We start from the raw sequence: 15,782 nt of genomic DNA on the forward strand, positions 1-15,782 counted from the left end.
AAATTCTTCCAAGAGATGCTTCCAAATCAACCAACAATCACCACCAAAGCTCAAGAAGAAGGATACATATGGGGTGGAACTTGCGGAGAGACGAAAGAGGTTAGAAGCCAAGACGAAGGGTGGAAAGAGCTCGCAAGATTTCCAGAGGGGATGAGAAGAAGAATGGAACAAGCTTGCAAGCTTTTCCAATAACCAGCAGGTTAATAACAAATTTACTCACAATAATCAACTCCCTTCTTCACAAAAACTTCTTATATTTATAGGCAAGATAGAAGAATATCAACAACCACTTTAATTAATTTCCACAAGAACCCAAGCATCAAATTATGGAATTTCCCCATTTGCTTTTCACGGAAAACAACCCAGCTCAGGAACCGAAGGAGAAACCATGGGAACCAAAGGAACCACACGGAACCGAGGCATCAAAAGCCACGGGAAAACCCCCAGCTCAGAACACCAACAACCAACGTAGGAACCAAGGAAATAATGCTCGAAATCAGCAGCCAAGGCAGGGAATTCAGCTAGCACAAAATAATAAGCCACAGTTTTCCAAGAGACAAGAAAAAAGGGGAAGGAGAAGGGACAAGTCCTCTCTAAATTGAATCCAACTTAATGAGCTTACCTTTAGAACATTAATGAGCTACAAAACTTCAGCTCAAGCAACTTAAGAGAATGAGCTCAACTCCAACCATAACCATATGCCCCAAGACAGCCAACCCGTGAACCAGCAGCAGCCAAGGACCAATCGAGCCAGCAAACCAAAGGTCTACCAAGCCCCATGCACAACCTACCATGTTCATTGGATGCTTTCCCACAATTAGATAGCTAAAAAAAGAAAAGAACATAAAACATACTATTGTTCAATAAAAATAAAATTACAGAAATATTTGATAGCATTACCCACCTAAGAATATCTCCCAATGCTCAATGGTTTGCAGATTACTACATTATTTGACGGAGTACTCTATTTTAGGTGTGCAAAGATAAGTTCTTTAGATCGAGCTTGAATACATCCAAGATAAGCAAGAGCTAATTACATTTAATGCCAAAGGATATCTCAAAGGCTTAATTGTTTAACATACTTCGAAAGTATTTATTGGACTAATTCTCAACTTTAGGTATGAAAAGACAAGTTCTTTGATACGCATTCCAAAACTCCATTGGCAGTCATTAAAAGTAGTTTAGATAAAGATATTACAAGCACTTTATGAGAGAAAGGTTAAATTTGAAGTCAATAAAGCCAAAAATAATGAAGAACCTTCAATATCAACCTTTTTATCACTTTGGTTTTATTATGTGTGCATACTAGGATTGCCAAACTTGTTTGTATTTTTTTAGTTAAATTCGGTTAAAAATACATTAAATAAGGCAACCAAGTTCACTGTGAACTTCAACGGTTTAAAGTTGCCGAACCGATTGGGTAAAAAGCAAGTTGCATAATCTGCAATCTTTGAACAAGTTCAGCAGAATTTGGACTAGTCTTTCAGGTTGGCTACTTGCAATCATGGAGGTTAAATTTATTTTGAACATACAAATCCATGGGTCCAACAGATGAGATTTTCCTTGGTCCTTCGCTCCTATGTCCTTGGCATAAACATATAATTAGAGACATTGATTCCTTGGATCCTACTATGTGGCTTTCTCTCTACTCCATCCTTCAAGTGATAACTGAAAGCAGAACTAGCCCTTTTATTATTCTCAAATGGGTATTCATGCTAACCAGTATCTAGAATCAATAAATTTGAAAGTGACCTAAAAAATGCATAGAAACTCTTCCATGCAACCTGGCATCTAGAAGCAATAACTTTGAAACTAAAAGCTCTTTCCTTCTCTTGGTTGCACAGGGCGCCTCACTTGCTCAGTAAATACATCCAAGTGCTAGAATAAAAGTATTATTGATCACCAAGAAAACCAAGGGCCATTACATGCAAATGCACCCGCTTGCTTCAAGCTTTCAGTAGCTTTCTTATGAAATCAAATGTTAATCATTTTGCAAAGTGCTATTAAACTCCAAAAGCTGGGAGCAAAATTAAGATTTTGCTTGACCAACATTCTTTTATGTAAATCAATTTTCTTGACTTTATTTTAAGTAAGCTTTAGCGCCTTGTGTCCAACTTGTATATTTTCAAGAAAATAATATTAAGCTTAAAGAGTTCGTTAACATGGAAACTAAGCAAAAGTGTTTCTCATACTTGACTGTCATTTTTCCAAAGAAACTGAGTTTCAGAATTTTATGTTAAGAAATTAATAAGATTCTTGCGCATAATCTTTCATACCTTCACGCAAGTACTCTTGAGCATTAACAGATCAATGGTTTGGAAGCAAAATAAGAATGATCTTTTCATAAGCTTTTATTTAAAGATGAAATAATTTTTATTAAAAATAAGTTTTAAGGTTGGTAACTTAGTATTTGTAGTGTTCCTCATTGCATATATCTTCTATATTTGAACTTTTATTCTAGTTGCTAGTTGGTTTTGCATTATCTCCACTAACTGCTCTTGTAGCAGGTTTGGCATCTTCTTCGGAAGGGTTGAGCCTTCTGATTCTTGAGCCTTGAAAATTAAGTGGTGAAAGGGTTGTTCATCTATGAAAAAAATCGCGGTTCATCTGATTCTTGAGCCCAACTAAAGAATGTTGTGAGGTTTTCACCCATAATGCCAACGATTGATGGATGAATTCATAAGAAGGGCCAAGCTGAGTGATTTACACTTGCTGAACTACTATAAATCCTCATGCCATTTAACTTGCTCTATTCTTTACCCTCACTTTACAGAATCATGCATTCAGATAGCTTCATTCACTCATGGTGATGTGATACTACGAGGAGTTTGCTTAGAAATTTAAAAAGAAAAGATTAAAGCGTTGCATCTTATGAATTTAAGACTAGCACATAAAATTGAATTAGGAATTTGAAGATATCAACTTGCTTAGGCCAAAGATTCGCAATAGAGATTAACCAAGCCGATTCAATCCAAGTTCTAGGAGAATTTAATATGCAAAGTACTATAACAAAACCCAACGTTTAGCAATGAGAAGTTCACCTTGGGGCCGTATCACTCAAGAGGTAGTGGACTTTTGGCGGAGATAGAAGATCCAAGCGATGAAAGAAGTTACCACTAGGGAGAGGGCGCCAAAAGAACTTTCTGTCGAAGGAAAAGTTTTGCCGGTTGGGATGAAAGTCGTAGACGACCGTTGAGGCTCCAAGTGTGCTTCGAAAGTCTTCGGTCGTAGATGCTTGCAAGGATTGGCACGACTCTATCCACGTACTCCCACGGTAGTTTCGTCTTCAAACCCTATCGTCGAAGCAAGTGACCATGTAGGATGTCAACGCCTCCGTCGCTTGAAAACGATGCCCCACTTCAAGCTCCGGGTCCGCCATGCGTCATTGAAACGGAGATGGGAAGAAGTCGCCTTTGTTCCCTCTACGACTCTTGATTCAAGAGACGGGAAGAGAGGGGATGAGGGGCGGCGGAATTCCACGGGGGAGAAGGAGGCCGGCGGGTGTGGGGAGGAGCAAGATGTGAAAACCAATTAGGTTTGTTGGTTTCTACGTTGATAGAGACATTAATCAAAACCTGAATTAATTTCAGTTTTGATTAAGATTGGAGGGAAAATTGACTTGAATTTGAAATTTCAAATCTAGCAATTAAGGCATTAAGTGGGATTAATGAGGGGAAATCAATGAGGAGGGGCCGGCGGTCAATAGAGGGAGGGAGGATGTTTGAAAACTTAAAACTGAAATTTGATTTCAGTTTTAAATAAATTAGGAGGGAAAATAATTTGGAGTTAATTCCCAAATCAAGGGGAATCAATGCCTTAATGGGGCATTAATGGTTCCACCCAAGCATGGGGGCCGGCGGCACCTAGAGGGAGCAAATTGGTGTGAGAATAATTGGAAGGTTTCCAAATTGGATGCATGACGTGTAAGGATAATTAATACAAAATCCGTTTGAATTCGAATTTTGTCATGAAAGCGGAGTCAACACTTTCCTAATTTGGAAATTCCAAAATTGGCAAGATTTTGAAATTCAAATTTTGAAATTTCAAAATTTGAATTCGGGGGGAATGGGAGATGAGGTCGATGGTTGAAAGGTTCACGGACGGGTGATGGTGGTGGGGTGGCCGGCGGCCAAAAGGAAGCTAAGGCCGGCGGTTGGGGAAAAAGGAAGGGGGGGAATCGGATGTCGGAGATAGACCACGAGCCACGGACTCTTCCAATGACTGGTGGGTGTTGCTTTTCGCCCTCACCTTGGGCTCTCGATCTCCTCTCTAGCTTCAAGCTCTCATGTAAGACAAGAAGAAGAAGAAGCAAAGAGACAAAAACTAGATTCTCATTCAAATATTCATTAAAAATTAAAATGATACAATAGACCACTATATATAGGTCTTGACTCATGAAAAGTGAAAAGACTAAGTTGCCCTCTGGGCTACAAAGAAGCATAACTCCCCACAGGGGTAAAATGGGAAAACAGTAAATCAAACGATACAATAAAAATAAGATACATCATGTCATCAAAAGTAGAGACGCTGAATCGTGGCCGTCGATCTGCGGTTTCGCCGGCGATAAACATGTCGGTAGCGTCTGTCGATGTCCTCATCACATGGGCATATCAATTTTAACATTAATCTATTTTAATTATTCATTTACTCAACCCTTCACTCTTATATTTTACATATTTGCAATCTATATTTGGTTATGTTATTCATACTCCTGTACACTTTAAGTGCTTTGGTTTTCGCATAAAAGGCTTTAAATTTCAATTTAATCTCATGACACCCAACTGAACCCCCAGTCCCCATCTTCGTCCCACTTGGCTGGTGCAAATAAGCCAAAAATTATCATTTTAATGCCTGATTATTAATTAAATCTGCTGCTTTCGTAAAGGTGTTATACAGCTTAAAAATGAATTGTATCATAGCATACATATCTACTATTTGAAGATTTCTAGTTGAACATCAACTCCAACGACAAACTTCAAAATTTTCTAGTAATCAAAATGAAGCTCAGGCCAATGAAAAAAAAAGTGATGGATAAAACCCAAAAAGTTGACTGGAACCCATATTGACATGCAAGCATCAAATTTTACTAAGTTGTATATTATATTTCATGTATATGATAAAGCGTAATTTTATAGCCAGAAATTGATACAAATACAATAAAAGACGATTACAAAGAATTGCCAACAAAAAAGATAAATACATAAGAGAAAACAAATACAATATAATGGCCAAGGATGAAAGATCCTTCAGAAAATCAGTAAAACAACAGTGCATTTGAAGCCTGTGAATACCGGGGAATGACAATGAAGGTTTTTCTTATTCCCGCATTGTCTAGGAAAGAGGATTTGAAACTTCCTATCCACTAGAGTGTCAACACCATTAGTGTATTCAATAATTGTAGGGAAATGAGGGGCTACTAGTGGAGAGGATCAAGATCAATGCTGTTGTTTGCTAATCATGTGGTAATCATATCCATAGGTCTAGCAAGTGCAGGGGCAATAGGCTTTGACTCCAAAGTAAAGCTAAAATTGGTTCAATATTATGAGTGCAATCTAATGAAACATCCAATTCAAATATAACTCTTTCCATAAATGGCCTAAATAGACTAGCAATAGTAGCACCCACTCATAAAGTTTACCAAAAATAAAGCCCATGGAGTGTAACATGGATTAGTTGAAATAATGTACATAAAGTTAAGAAAATGCAACCGAAATAACAGTGATAGGTGATTTCTCATAATAGTAAAAATGGAAAGACAATTTAAGCATTCACATCAGAAAGCCACTAAAATAATAGGATCGTTGAAAGAACTGTCTGGTATAATTTGCTTCTAAAGTTAATCTTATAATGATATGAGAGTCAATGAACCCAATAGAGAAGTCATCAACCAAATGCCTATCATAAATTGCAAAAAATCTTCAGATTGGGCAGCCCAAATAGAATTTTCCCGCATTTAAAAAAAAGAGAGAGCGAACTAGCAAGCTCAGAGATCTTATATTATATGAAAATGTGAGCCTATTTGTCCTGAAATGTAGATGGTCTCTTATGTTGTGGAACTAAATCTCATTGAAAAAGATGAAAGGAAATGATTGGATGAAGAGTGATGAATTCTTGAATCCTGTACCACCCCCGCGTGCGCGCGCACCCCCCTTAACAATAACCTTTGCAAAGTATTGAGTGCAAGAAACAATAGATGCGGTATTCGATATATGCAAACAGAAGGAGTAGCCTTCCAGAAAATAGAGCCCATCGATATAGGAGATGGCAATGGAAATAAACAAATAGAGGGTTTGGCTGAAACCCTAGAAGCAATAAAAATAGGGGATAGAGGAGAATGAGTTTGGATTGGAGAGAGGGAATATAATCACTGACAAGTCCTAAACTCTATAGATGCAGAATCTATTGGCATAGATTTAAGGGAAGAAGTGTGAAAGGCATTCTAAAGGTGAGAGAAGATATTAACATAAGAGAAAGTCGTTAGGGTTGCAGCTCTAGATGGCAAGCCAACAGACATAACACCAACCAAGAGCAAGCACAACAGCATAGTGTAATTAAGTGCACCAACACCTAGAGATGATGTCAAGTAACAAAAGCACGATCATGGGCAAGAGGATCCAAAGACTTATTGCCGGAGAAGAGGGCGTCAAATTTATGAATTGATGCAAGCGCACCCCGTGCACAATGCGAGGTAAGATGAGGAGGGTAGGAGCTAATCATGAATCAAGGTGTGCAAAGCTTCGGGCATGCCCATGCACAAGAAAGAGAGCATTGAAATGCTAAGCTACTCAAGCGCCCATAACGCATGGATACAAGCCAAGATGGTCAAAGGGAACAATGTAATCTTGTATGTATTATATTTCATGTTGCATTCATCAACCTTAGATACGGTAGAGGTAGGAGCAATATCCTAGTATTCAAGATATCCAAGCTAAATGATTGTAGTAAAAGACTATTTATGAGCAAAATCCTTCTTTTGATGAAAGTTAAATCATGAAATTACATCTTTCTAGCAAACTAAGTGAGTTTTGATTGTTTTACTATTAATTGATTTCATTTTAAATTTTATTTTCTGATTTTGTTTTTTCTCGTGGAGAACATTCCTATGATGATAGTTTCTTTGAGAATAGGATGTTATTTTATTTATTATAATGTACCTAATTTGGTTCTCCTCAGATCTAGCGCAATTTAGTTGATTCGTTGGGTCTATTGCCATGGTTTTTTTCCTATGGCAAATACTATTTGGGCCCATCTAATGTTGTGGGCTGTGGCTGGAGTTGTTTAGATGCTGTAGCAGCATATCCGTAAAAAAAAAATGCCAAATGAGTCTATTCTCTTATATCATAATTGTGTTAGAGGAATTTGGTTTCTTTTAATTCAGTAGGCTTAGGCATTGGTTGATAAAGCCGTTGAACAGTTCCTGCATCTGTACCTTAAGCGGTTCCTATAGCTCATATGAGGGATATTTCATAAGAAAGAAGTTTGATCACTGATTCCAAGTTCGGTGCAGCTCTATTTCCATGCTAATTTGGAAGTCATGTTTATTAGTATTGTGGAATTCAATTGAAGAATTTGACCAAGACTTGATGTGCCTCATCCACGTCAACTTTCCAAGCAAGATATGGAATCTACCAACTTAATGCTTATAAATATAAAAATCCGAGAGATATAAATGAACTTCTTGCTTAATGAAAATTTCATATTCCCTTTCAATATTGAGTGCGCTTGGTCAAATGTCAATTTCTTTTAGAGTATTGTTAAAGTAACTACCAATTTTGGTGGGAAGCCATCTTCTTGCACCAATGTGAGGCCTGAATTTTTAATTTTTGGAGATTTCTTTCATAGTTTTCTTATCTTCTGTAAAATTTGTTCTTAATTATAGTCAAATATGCTTTTCTGTTGTGACGTGAATTCCAATTGTTTTTTTTTTTTTTTTTTTTTTTTTTTTTTTTTTTTTTTTTTTTTTTTTTTTTTTTAGGGTTTCAATTTCTCACTGATTTTCGTTTGTTTATTCTATTGTTAAATTATCAGATGGCATGAATTTCTCATATGTTTAATTCACATTGAAAGAAGAAAAAATCTTGTTTTAATTGATGATCTTTGAAATTATGAATCTCAGATCAGTTTTGTGTTGTCCTGACCCACTACAAAATTTAAGATAACTATATAAGGACAGTTCATATGAGAAGACCTAAAATATCAAGATAGTCAAGGTTGTGACCTTGGAACAGTAATATGAATTGGCTTCAAACCAACAATGGCATCTACCATTAGATCCATGAGATTTTAAATTCGTATCATTGAGTAACTTGCAAAAGATTAAATCTAATAGCCTATCATGAATTCAAGCTTTAAGGTACATTGTAAGGCTTGTATCAATCTGAATAAATGGGTGCATTACCAGCTGAACAGTCATAATTTTACAAGTGCGGCAAATTAATCAATAAAGTCATATGGGCTCAGCAATTCTTTTATTTACTTTTCATGATGCATACCATTTTGTCCATATCAGGCGGATAAAAATTAGCACCTGGCGGCTTCGTCAAAGGAAATGCAATTCTATATTCAAGGCCTTTCCAACCAGGAGCAGGTCTCGTGGACTTCTCAAGCAATTTGATAGCAGAATCTGCTGTAGTAAAAAATGCCTTGTTGTCATCAATGCATGACCTGCAATTAGAAAAAAGAAAAACAATAAAGTAGACTTAAATGTGAAAATATAATATAAATTCTAATAGGAGTACCTCGACTATATTTCCTTCTTAATTACCAACACTTTCTAATCTTGAAACACATCTGAATAAGAAGGCTTTCATGCCCCCCACAGATATAACAACAGAAAATTAAAAAAGCAGGAGAATAGAATAGTTCTACATAAAAAAAGATTTGTTTGAACTAAACACTCATTCAGATAATAAAGATAAAAGAATCAACCACACCAGCTTAACTATTGCATTGCATACTTCATTATATGCCTACAGCTTGATCAACATGCATTTGAAAAAATACTTCGTATCTCAAGAATCCACCAAGCGTATGAAACTACCACATCTGAAACCACGATAAGAACCACATAGGTATTATCATTATTGAATCTGGTTTAGAATCATCAAAACAATTATCCGCAGGTTACATCCAATAAATGGAAACCAAAACAACCAGTTAAAAACCTATCACGCATAGCAATATTTAAATACAGATGAGAAATTTCACGTATAGAATGAAGCTCATAAATTAATAGTAAAAATCAACCGATCACCTTAAGCAATTTAACATACCAAGGTATAGGAACGTTTCTAATAAAATAAGCTACCATACAACCCAAATGACGTTAAATCTTATCCTAATTCTATGATCAATTTCACAGGACCTACCTAGTTCATGTAGGTGTAAAGGGTAAAGAATTAATGATGCAACCTAAAATGAGCTGCACATAGAAAACACAAAATAAATTATAATTCAAAAGTTATCAACCATTAACTGCAGCTAAAAATTAATATTATTTAAAGTAAAAACAGAACTTAATTCATCCAAAACAATAATCTAATAGTTGCCAAATTTAAATTTGCAAATAAAATTTTATGAGCTAAGATAAAATTTCAGCAATGATCAAATTTCACACTATGAAATAGAATTTGGCACACATGTCATACTTGACAAAATTCCAATCACATACAACCAAAAATTAAAAAGATTAGAAACAAGGACAAGGATTGAAATAACGCAAAAGGAAGAACAAGGCCTCACACCAGTATAAAAAGACTAGTATCTGAAATTAGTTATCAACACCTATGGCCCTCAAAAAATTTGCATTCAACCAATACACAAGTATGGAAGAAAACTGAAATCATATTACATTACTCAATATTCCCAGATTCCTATTGTTTCTAGAGTCATATTTATTGCCCACAAAGGATGTAAAATAAGAAGTTCCTGGGAATCCTTGAGATCTATGGGGTGCGTGCCTGTGTAGAGGGAGGGATGGGTTCACAATTCTTCAAGCAAATAAGTAAGCTATGTCCCGAGATAAAATAAGTAAGGTATTTCCTACATCACCAGAGTTTGATTTTACACAAATCTCAAGTTAGAGAGCTTCGACAACCAGATGAAAAGAAGCACATGCGCATCTATTATTGCAAAAGGACCAATGCAGGAAATTTGACAACGATTGAGATATTAACAGCACATTCAGGAATAATAAGAAACACAAGATGCATAAATATTCGTCACAAAGGCAGCCAGAACCTGAATTACATATATAAAATTTATCTAGATATGAAGACTATGTTCCACCAGCCTAAAGCATAGTTGGATAAGAGAGAACGCATATTGAAGCAAGGTGAGTTGCTGGAGTAACCTATCCTAGCTGCTATCATTGCAAACAATGACATCATTGGCAAAGCATTTTAATTCTTCAAATTGCACTCAACCCATGGTCATGCCATTTCCTTGATTTTGTTTTCCAACGAAAACTTACCATAGTAAAATAGGGCCGAACTAATTCATTGCAATCTTTGCAAATGTAGAAATTAATTGGTGATGCATTTCAAATACACGTCTTAAAAAAATAAAATATCATACATAAATATCATATATAGATGAAGTTGGGGATACCATTGAAACCAAGGCAAGCGGGACATTTCCTTGTTAATTTTGCATACATTCCAAATGAAATCTATGTCAAAAGAAGTGTTCAAACCAATACCTAAATTAAGCTATAGTTGATGACAACAACTTCATGATATTTAATCTAAATCACTACTTCTCAGCCATTATTTGATATTTTACTTATAAGTTTGTTCCATTAAATGCAGCAAACTATAGATTGATCATCCTTCAATATTCTACCATTTAATGAAGCATGTCAATTGGCATAATCTGTAGCGTATTAAATATAATTAGCCATGCTAAAATATCCAACTCCAGCTAAAATACCAAACCCCTGATATTGAATCCACGTTAAGCTATAGTATATAAAATAATTAGACATTCCAAGGTTCCAAGTCTTCAAGGAACTTCCTTTAATTAGTATACTGATTGCTAAAGCTTCTTTTCTACATTATGGCACACTAGTGTTCAAGGGTGCAAATAGGGGTGACTAAAACAGAGGACAAGGCATATTTTGATATACATTCAATCATTGATTTGATTTTTTTTTAAATATATTGAATAAAAAAATATTTTATAGCTAAAAAAATGGAAAAATGTTAAATTTTTAGTGTAATTTTTTCTAGGAAGGATGATTTGTTAATTGTAAACATAAATGTATTTATTATACATTTTAATAGAAAATTTTTTAAATGAATTTAGAAAAGATTGATAAAAAATATGCAGGTGTTGACTCTCTCGCCCTCTTAACTTGCACATATGTTAATGTTTGAGTCCTCACGGTTTTTTTTTTTTTTGTCCTTTTCTTGTGCAACAAATTTGGTGATGTAGGGTCTATCTTGAGTAATTTTGACGTTATGGGCATTAACGTAATTTATTTTGAGAAATTAGCTACATTTGAGCGGTTTTTATATAGTCAAGACATCTTGAACCCACCTTGTGTTATCATTTGTGGTCCGATGTTTTTATCAACTAGATCAAATTGATAGGGTATAGTTATGGGGTCAACATGAAATTGGCTAATTTTGTTGGTCAAAATATAAAAGAAATTTTGGAATGAGGATTCACACCCATTTGTTGACATATTTTTCAAATCAAGTCATCTCGATTTTGCAAAATTTAAAATTTCAATTCAATTTGAACTCCGAAATTATTCAACTTACTTAAATTTGACAAACTAACACAAATTAGACTCAATTTACTTGACTTGCTTGTTCGATTTCATGCTAATTACATCAAAATAGATTAAATTGCACCAAATTAACTCAATAGATTTTAAATGAGTCGAATTAAGTTGGATTGAGTCAAATTAATTAAAATTGGGAAAATTTGGGAAAAATTGAGTTCAATTGAGTCTAATTGAGTCAAATCGACTTCACTTGAGACAAATGGACTCAATTTGAGTCAAATTAACTTTAATTCAATAAATACATTGCAACTTTAATTTATAAAAAAGACTAATCATATGGATTAAATGTTATAATACAATTCTTGAATATGTTTAAAAAAAAAGAGATTCAGATTGTGGATAAACTTTCATGATAAAATGCAAGAAATCTCCATAACAACAACAAATAATTTATGCCAAATGAAAGCAAGAGCTTCCAATTTTTATTAGTTTACGAAAACTTTGTTGATTTTTGCCAACCATAGCGCCAATGAATGAATGCAAATGGATGCATCAAATATGTAATTAGTTAAGCTCAACTAAAGCTCTACAACAATAAATTTGATAAGAAAATTAATAAACAAACTTACAAGATTTTAAAGCTCAAGTCATATTTAAGATCGACTAAAGCTTGATAAAATAGAAATGAATGACCTTCAACCAATTTGTTTGCAACCTTTTAGGTTTTGTTTAGTTGAGTTTTTTATGTTAAAAAAATTGGTTTAAAAGCTATTTTCCAAAAAAAAAAAAATAGAGTTTTAAAGCTGCACAACTTCGCATTATAAACTAGATAGTAACAAAAATGCATCATGACTTACTACATGCAAAACCTCACAGTCAGGCATCATAATTTAAGTAGATAAGCCATAAGTTCTCTTTCTTAAAATCAAAACAACCTAGCCAAGCTTGCATATGCATTGAAACAAAGATTACATGATTTTAAAAGCAATTAAGTGAATTTAGCAGACCATTCTTTCCGAGCATTATTATAGGACAAAAGGTCAGGCTAACATAACCTCATATGAGGTTTTAAGTTCATAAGTCCTACGCATTTTGATAAATTTAGGTTCAAGTTACTACCTATCATTTTTTTTCACCTTAGATATAGGGTCCATGGTTGATATTATTTTTAGTTACATCATAAGTGCTAGTCTTCTAAGACATTTCATTAATCTTATGTTGTTCAAATATGAATTCCATCTTTCTAAATCAAATCAGCCAAATTTAATATAAATTTAATGTTAAAATGTAAAATCCAGCGTTTGATAGTATTGAGTACATCTGAGTTTCTCATAATCAAGAACTCCTATATTTCCTCTTTATCAATTTCTACTCATCAATTTTAAGTTGATTCAATAATCTATAAAATTATAAAGACAATATTTGAAATAATTTTTTTAAAAAATAATATAAAATATTATCCAATGTTTGGATAAATAAATATAAATCACTATTTAATAAAAAATTCTCAATTGCCAAATATCTTTAGTAATTAATCACAAAGGCTTGCCTTTCAAGGAACTTGCACCTCATAATTAAAAAAACTCTATTCAATCAAATATATTGCATAAAGAAAAATCTCTTAGGGTGTAAAAATAAAATAAAATGCAAGTTTTGTTATTGAGTACATAGTGAAATATTAAGTTTGTCCTTCAAGATAATATATTATTTTTTATGTCGTAGTCGATCAAAAAATATTTAAAATCCGTTAAAAATAGAAAAATTCCTCATCAATTTTATTAAAACCCAAAAACTTCAATTGTATGCCAAGTGATCTGATATGAAGACAAGTTTCCAATAGGATATTACCATGGGCTTTTATTGATGGAATAATACATCCATTTTAACTTGTCAAAGTCCGAAGCAACGGCCTGCTCCTTCAACCAATCTCTAAGCATCAAATTACCATGCCAAACCTGAAACAAAGAGAGTAATCACATAAATTAAAATATTTGTCAAATGTAAGAACTTAGAGGCAAAGAAAGTTTGCATGCAGGGATGTAAAAAGGAAATAGCAGATGGAGGAAGGCTGGAAGGGATAAAGTGGAGAACAATTTAAGTGGCATCAATGTAATAAAAATTTAGGGAAAATGGAAAATCAAATACAAGATCTTACATAATTAGCATAAAACGCCAAAAAAATGGCCCAATTTTGAAAAATAATGAAAAGATTAAAAGACTAGTCGTCATCATCATCATTATTAGACAAAACCTAATCAGGTCAGCTTTACATTTCTTGTTTATTCCATTTCACTGAGTGAAACATAAAATGATAACACTTGTAGTATTTCTATCTGCCACCTAATTTTGCATATTCTATCCACAAGTAAGTAAACCTAAACGGCAAGTCCACTTTTGACCCTCTAATCTTGCACAGGTGCTTATCTAACCATTTCTCTAATTTATCACTGTTCTCCTTCAAAGTGTATTAGTCTAATCACATATAATCATAACATTCTCATCTCTGCCCTCACTCGATTTAGCTAGCAATGACTTTTTTATTGTCCAGTTAGATCCATACAATATAATGACACGGAGGCAGAGCCAGCAGCCCCAATGGCTGATTTGGTAGTTTTCAGCAAAGATCTAATTATATGTGTTAGGAGGGGATTCATTAGGAAAGGAATTTCCTAATTTAAATTCAAATAAGAGAGGGAATTAATTAAAGCAGGAAGGTTGAATTAGGAGGGAAGTATATTAGGAAAGGTGGCTAAGGAAGTGGGAATTAGGAGGGAAATATATTAGGAAAGGGGGCCAAGGAGGTGGAGGAGCTTATTTAAGGGGAAGTTAAGGGTATTTTGTTTTATGCAGAATTTGGGTTGTGTTGTTGTATTTTTCTTTTGTGAGGGATTCCTAGCGGCGTCTAGGGTTAGCGGGAGAGACGATCTACCTCTCTAATTATAGATTGATTGTATCTTTTAATTTTTGTCTTGTTATTAATAAAGATCAACCACTGTTCCCCTTAAATCTGCGGTTTTTCTCTTGTTTTATGTGGATTTCCTGCTGTGGTTTGCTGTTTTTGTATCCAAGGCACATCAAATTGGTATCAGAGCAGTGTCCCGGGCTGAAATTTAAGTCCTCATAGATGATTTCTGCTATGTTTTTTTTTTTTTCCAGCCCACCTTCCTGATTTTGCTGTTTGAAGGTCACCATCGCTGTTTTTGCTGCTTTTGGAGGATTTAAACATAAATCTATTAAATGGTAGCAAAGAAGATGGATTTGTTGGAAGAACAATTCAGGGTCAAAATGGACGAATAATATTCCGGTATTGAGGTGTTCCACCAGCCTAAAGCATAGTTGGATAAGAGAGAACGCATATTGAAGCAAGGTGAGTTGCTGGAGTAACCTATCCTAGCTGCTATCATTGCAAACAATGACATCATTGGCAAAGCATTTTAATTCTTCAAATTGCACTCAACCCATGGTCATGCCATTTCCTTGATTTTGTTTTCCAACGAAAACTTACCATAGTAAAATAGGGCCGAACTAATTCATTGCAATCTTTGCAAATGTAGAAATTAATTGGTGATGCATTTCAAATACACGTCTTAAAAAAATAAAATATCATACATAAATATCATATATAGATGAAGTTGGGGATACCATTGAAACCAAGGCAAGCGGGACATTTCCTTGTTAATTTTGCATACATTCCAAATGAAATCTATGTCAAAAGAAGTGTTCAAACCAATACCTAAATTAAGCTATAGTTGATGACAACAACTTCATGATATTTAATCTAATTCACTACCTATCAGCCATTATTTGATATTTTACTTATAAGTTTGTTCCATTAAATGCAGCAAACTATAGATTGATCATCCTTCAATATTCTACCATTTAATGAAGCATGTCAATTGGCATAATCTGTAGCGTATTAAATATAATTAGCCATGCTAAAATATCCAACTCCAGCTAAAATACCAAACCCCTGATATTGAATCCACGTTAAGCTATAGTATATAAAATAATTAGACATTCCAAGGTTCCAAGTCTTCAAGGAACTTCCTTT

The 15,782-nt window shown here is 34.3% G+C and overlaps 1 protein-coding gene across 1 annotated transcript in view; it reads right to left on the reverse strand.

Annotated features, from left to right (window-relative positions):
* Positions 1-15,782, reverse strand: part of LOC110092112 (nudix hydrolase 3) — a 133,022-nt gene that overhangs the window by 41,154 nt on the left and 76,086 nt on the right. The window contains exon 9 of the mRNA XM_028694975.1: positions 8,471-8,664. Within this exon, the coding sequence (XP_028550808.1) occupies positions 8,471-8,664 (194 nt within the window). The remainder of the gene's footprint in view (positions 1-8,470; positions 8,665-15,782) is intronic.

Source organism: Dendrobium catenatum, unplaced genomic scaffold, assembly GCF_001605985.2.
Source record: "Dendrobium catenatum unplaced genomic scaffold, ASM160598v2 fragScaff_scaffold_620, whole genome shotgun sequence".
Taxonomy (NCBI): Eukaryota; Viridiplantae; Streptophyta; class Magnoliopsida; order Asparagales; family Orchidaceae; genus Dendrobium; species Dendrobium catenatum.